Consider the following 6,042-nt stretch of genomic DNA (forward strand, 5'->3'; position numbering starts at 1 on the left):
TGTAGATGTGAGGTTAAGAATTTCAACATATATAAAAAATATATGCTAGAATGATTCACCCTATTCCAGATAAGAATTGGGATGAATTACAAAAAGACAAGTTGCAACCACCAGTAAGACAATCTAGACCTGGAAGGCCAAAAAAAGCAAGAAGGAGAGATTCTAATAAAGAAAAAAAGAGAATACACTTATGCACACATTGATGCAGTGTATGCAATGAAATGGGTCATAATAGAAGGTCCTATAAAAAGAATCTTGACAATGCAAACAAAAGAAAGCAAAAGGTAATTTTGATACATCATTTTGCATTGAGTATGGCCTGTGGTTTCTTTGTTTCCATAATTATTTTTTCTCAATTTTTCTTGTATACAGTTAAGAAGCACGGAAACACATAGCAGTGTGCGTTTCCATGAATCCTAAACGTTTCAGTTTTCAAAACGGCCAGAAACCGGTACGAAATGTTTCGAGGTCATTTCAGTAATTTTAAATAAAAGGGAAACACTTTTCTTTAACAGAAACAGTTTCCTATGCATAAAAGGATTCTGAAAGTATATCATAAAAGGATTCTAAAAGGATTTTGAAAGTGAATAACAAAAACAGTTTCCTATGCGTTAGATTATCTTCTCTTCTTTGCTATCAATCTCCTGGGCATCTTCTCCTTCTCCGAACAGTGGCCAGAAGAAAGAAAACTTGGTGAAAAAAAGTGTGCATTTTTCTTGCCTTTTATGATATAAATTATTTTATATGGATTCTAATATAACGTATCTTTATGCATCTCTACTCCCAAGATTAATTTCTTTTTATAAAATATATATTAATTTATTATATATACTCTATTCCCATGACTATAATTCTCCGCCAATGCATGCTTCTTCCAAGTGTGTCAATTTTCCAAGATTTTTATTTTATTATAAAATATATATTAAATTATTATATATATACTCCCATATGCCTACATTTTGCTCAAAAATTTTATAATTCTCTACCAATGCATGCTTCTTCCAGGTGCGCTAGTCTGTCAAAATTTTCTAAGATTTTTATTTTATTATAAAATATATACATGTTTATTTTCCATTTTAAAAGATGAATATATAAATAGTGATTTAACTTATACATACATGTTTCAAGAACTTGAATTTGTAATTTATTTTTCGTATGAAATTATTTTGTTATATGTTATTTTAAATTGGTTGGAAAAAATCAATTGTTGTATTTTTTTTTAATTAAAACATAGGTTATTGTATTTTTTATAAAAATTTCATATTTATAAAAAAAACCCTATATTTTTTATATTTACATATTTCCTCACGTTTCCATTTTCTACTTTTTTAAAAAAATACGTTTCTATGTTTCTGTTTTGACGTTTCGATATTTCCATTTCTGTGCTACCTAGGTATATAGGAAAGGACCATTTCCACAATGACAAGTCAGTCTAGTAGGTCTCAGTATGCAGTAGTTTCATCTTCCAGACAACTCTTAGGTATTTATTCAGCTGAAAACATTTGCATCTTTATCTTACTATATAGATTTTTTTTCTCAATCTGATGGTGTTTTAAATGTAGTACCAGTAGGTTGAATTTTTATTTTTATTTTTTTGTCCATAGGTATCTATAACCCATAATTGCAGTACCAGGAGGTTGACGACTGGAGGAGCAGAGAATGTGCCCACTAAAAAGAACATGAGTCTGTTTTTTGTCAAGCACTGCTGAGTATTTTTTTGTCATTGATAATGTTGTTTCTTTTATCTATCAAAATCTTAGACAAAACACTTGAATGTTTCAATTGAATACAACATCAATTTCAGCCTTGTTTTTGGTCTTTACTTTATTGCCTATCAAATCTGTTCGTATATGGATTTTGAGCTGTATATATTGGAGTTGCAGTGCCATGAAACATTTTCTTGGTTTCTGATGTAGTTTGTTTAATACATAATCATTTATGTTTTAAATGTTCCAGCTTTTTTGTTTGAAGTCTGCATATTTTCATGTTGACTGCAAGCTGTCTAGGGTTGTGTAAGCACATGCATCATTTCTAATGGAGTTTATATGTGCCTACTTGTCTGTTTTCAATCTTGGTATTTTCATGTTTGCTGCTTACTTGAATGAATTAAAACTCAAATGTCATTTGTTATCCAAATGCATGTGTGCATCCCAAAATTACAGGTTCCATACTGATTTTGCATGAATTCAAAGAGGATAAATTAATATACACTGAAAATGCAAAATTATCAAATTCATCAAAATTAGCATTTCCAATATAATGGAAATCCATAAAAATTTCCCAATAAAACAACATAAAATCCTATTAAAGTTATGCTAAACAAATCAACAACCATTATTTGGTAATTCCATAATAAGGGATAAAATGGTAATTTACTTTTAAGGTATATTTTATAAATAATTTATAATTTACATGGAAGGTATATTTGTCTTTTCAATATGGAAGGGTAAAAAAGACATTTCAATTTTCACTTACAGAAACTGTTAACAAAATTTGTCTATGGGTGGGAGTTTAAATTTTTGAAAGTTGGATGGTGGGAGTTTGGTTTTACATCAAACCTCAGGTGGGAACAAGTCTTTTGGCCTATAAGGAATCTATTATTTCTCTTTCTTTTCACTCTCATATCTTTTCTTCTATATCAATAAATAAGAATGTCTTTGTTGTATAATATGATATTAAAGGGTAAACTTGAAAATATTGGGAGTCTCTTGAAAAATATAAGGGGTTATAAGAAATTTTGAAAAAGTTTAGGAGTTTTTTGAAAAAATTTTGAATTTTAGCCTACCCTAAATAGTTTCAAATACAACATTGCACCTAAATTAATTGAACAGAATGCAACCAATTATAACTATAAATGTCATATTAAACTATTGAAATAATATAATAATTTCGAAATATATGGGAGTTTACAAAGGTTTAAGAGTTTGATTTTTGAGTTTTAAAACATTTTTTAAAATTTAAATTGTCATATTTAAAATATTTAAGTTTGATAAAAAGTTTTAGTTTTCAAATTTAATGAATGATAAAATTATTATTTTACTAAGATAGGTTAGTTGTTTTGATAATTAGTTTGATTTTAAATAAAAAAATTTATTTACTCTATATAATATAGATAAATATTTTTAGACCCCACCTTAAGTAAAAAAATGTTATTTACTTTATATGATATAGATAAATCAATTTTATAAAAGTAAAATAAAGATTTATTTTTTAATTTTAATATTTAAAAGAAGTTAAAAAATGGCTTAACCTCTTAAACAATAAAAATCTTAAAATAGTTTTAAAATGCCTAACTAGATTGAGTTTATATATTATCTTGTTTTAGAAGTTCAACACATTACCCCTTCACTTCTTGGTCACAACAAAACTTTCGGCTCATGATTGCCGCAATCAAGTGAAATGTCAATGAGAAATCCTTTCTAATGAACCCCACAATTTAACGAGCAATTTCAAGTCCAATACAATATATCAGCGACCGATGTCAACAATTTTCCTCAAATAACTTGCTGTGTCTTACAAGGCACATCCAACTCAACCAAAACCGACTAACAATGGCGGAGCTTCAAGCCTACCTTGAAGATCGAGCCGATTTTGTGATGCCCAAAGTCATTTCTATTCTCTCTTCTCTTCTTCAACGTGTCGCTGATTCTAATGATTTTAGCTGTCGTCTTCAACCTCACAAGATGTCTGTTTTTCGTGGCCTCACTCGCCCTACCATTTCCATTCAAAGCTATCTTGAGAGGATCTTTAAGTACGCAAATTGTAGCCCTTCTTGCTTCGTTATTGCCTATGTTTATCTTGATCGTTTCGCGCTAAATCAACTCTCTTTGCCCATCAGTTCTTTCACTGTGCATCGGTTGCTTATAACCAGCGTTTTGGTCTCCGCCAAGTTCATGGATGACATGTAAGTTTCTTGTCATATTTCCTTTGTTTTATATTCCAATTCTTTCATTGAATTCTTGATCTTCTCTTTCTATACAAAGATTTGATGAGGGCGTCAAAGTTAACTCTGTTTTTTTCTCCTTCTAAAGAACTTCAGTTTCTCAATAGAAATTTTTGATTTTTCTCTTGGTTGAGCACTTGAAGAACCCTTCCTCTTTCCCCGTTTCTTTTTCATGAAAAAAGAGTTTATTAATTCCCTTACGTTTAGAATGATGGATCACAAGTGTGATTAATTAATGACTTGTAATTAAGAATGTTGTGTAGTTTGTTGGCAATAGAGGTGAACGGCTCCAGATACCTTGCAAAATTTTCAAAAACCAAAACCAATAGGTTCCTAGAAATAAGAATCGAAACCCAGAACCAATATTAATAAAAAATATTAAAACAAATCCAAATTCTTTTTGTATAAACTATTTCTAATTAATTAATTAATCAAGTCACCTCATCTCATCTTCTACAGCTATTAGCAATTCTTTCCAAAGCATCTACAACTTTATTCAGTACTTCTATTAAGCTATCTGCATTTTCTTTTCTCTCTCCCCTTACCCACGAAATTCAATCAATATATCCAGATATTAAATAAAAAGTTCCATATAAACACAAACTTACCTGCAAGTGGCTGGAACTGAAGGAAAACAAGTGGCTAGAATTGAAGGGAATGAGGAAGGTAGCAATCGGCTGGGAAAGGGATCCTTGCTTATTTCCTCTTGTCCACTTTGTGGTTTAATCATTGGCCCAACACTCACCACTTCATTTTTGCCCAATAACACTTTCTTACTCTCGAAATTTTAAAATGATATTTTTTTACCTATCATCAAAATTCTTTCAAAACTTATTTTCATCTATTTAAAAAATATATAAATATTATAAGATTAATATTAGTTACATTTACCAACTTAAATATTTATTATTTAAACCCTTATTTTTAATTAAAAAAGCCAAAGCCAAAAAATAAATAAATAAATAAATAAAACAGTTGTCAATGGTGAATATAGCCTGTGAGGATTAGAATTTTATTAGAATTATAGGATTTAGTCAGAATCACATAATATTAGTGTAATTCTAATTATTACTAGTAACATTCACTATCAACAACTATTTTAATTTTTTAAATTTATTTTTTATAATTTTTAATCCTATAATTAATATAACTAGTGGTGAAAATATACTTTAAAAGTTTTGAGTTTTGTGCTATTTAGTTTTATGTACGTTGAAAGTAATATAGAGTATTATTGTCTTTCTAAAATATTTATCCTAAAAATTAATAAATTTTAGTAACATAATTGATAAACAGTAGAAAATTGTCATTTTTAAAGTTCATGGGTGAAAAAGTGTTATCGAGATAAAAATAATAAAATTATATACACAATTTTACATAAATAATATATTATTATATAATTAGATATTGTTTTATTTTTAATTTTTAACTATTCAATTATATAATAACATATCATAATTTATACATAAGAATTATTCACGTGATATTATTTGGAACAAAAAAGGGCTACTCAATAGTCGCTCTTCCTTAGTTTTGGTGTGTGTTGGTGGGTTGATAACATTCGGGTGAATTTCATTTTTCTATGGGTAATGTCCACCAAGATTCCATTGGTTTTGACTTTAGTATATTCGGTCATTTGATTTATGTTATCTTTTTGTCCCATTTTGCAGCTATTGCAACAACGCGTTTTATGCCAAAGTTGGGGGGATAAGCACAGCAGAAATGAACTTGCTTGAGGTGGACTTTTTGTTTGGTTTAGGGTTCCACTTAAACGTGACACCCACCACATTCCACACCTACTGTTCTATTCTTCAGAAGGAAATGTTTTTGCAATCTCCTCTGCATTTACCAGAACCTCCTCTAAACGTGGACAGACCACTAAACCACCAATGTTGTTTCACTGAAGATGAATCAGCCCATCACAAACAACTCGCTGTTTAGTCGCTTTTCTTAGAAATTTCTGTTAGTGATTTTGTGTGCTACTGAAATATTATAAGTTTAGAGGAATAGTTTGATCATGAACTCAATGTGGACCCGGTTTGAAAAGGATTTACCATCTCTATAAATGCAATACAAACTGCTCATGCATGATGATTATGTAA

General features: G+C 29.3%; 1 protein-coding gene across 2 annotated transcripts; it reads left to right on the plus strand.

Annotated features, from left to right (window-relative positions):
- The first annotated feature begins 3,345 nt into the window (after window positions 1–3,345).
- On the plus strand, window positions 3,346–6,042 carry LOC123225451 (cyclin-U4-1-like). 2 transcript variants are annotated; one of them, XM_044649396.1, is made up of 3 exons: window positions 3,346–3,751; window positions 3,839–3,904; window positions 5,611–6,042. In XM_044649396.1, exons 1-3 carry the CDS (start codon window positions 3,552–3,554, stop codon window positions 5,879–5,881), a joined length of 537 nt encoding a protein of 178 aa, XP_044505331.1. In that variant the 5' UTR covers window positions 3,346–3,551; the 3' UTR covers window positions 5,882–6,042. The 2 variants fall into 2 exon arrangements, with proteins under 2 accessions (XP_044505331.1, XP_044505330.1); XM_044649395.1 differs by having other exon boundaries at window positions 3,346–3,904.

Source organism: Mangifera indica, chromosome 9 (assembly GCF_011075055.1).
Source record: "Mangifera indica cultivar Alphonso chromosome 9, CATAS_Mindica_2.1, whole genome shotgun sequence".
In the NCBI taxonomy this organism is placed as follows: Eukaryota; Viridiplantae; Streptophyta; class Magnoliopsida; order Sapindales; family Anacardiaceae; genus Mangifera; species Mangifera indica.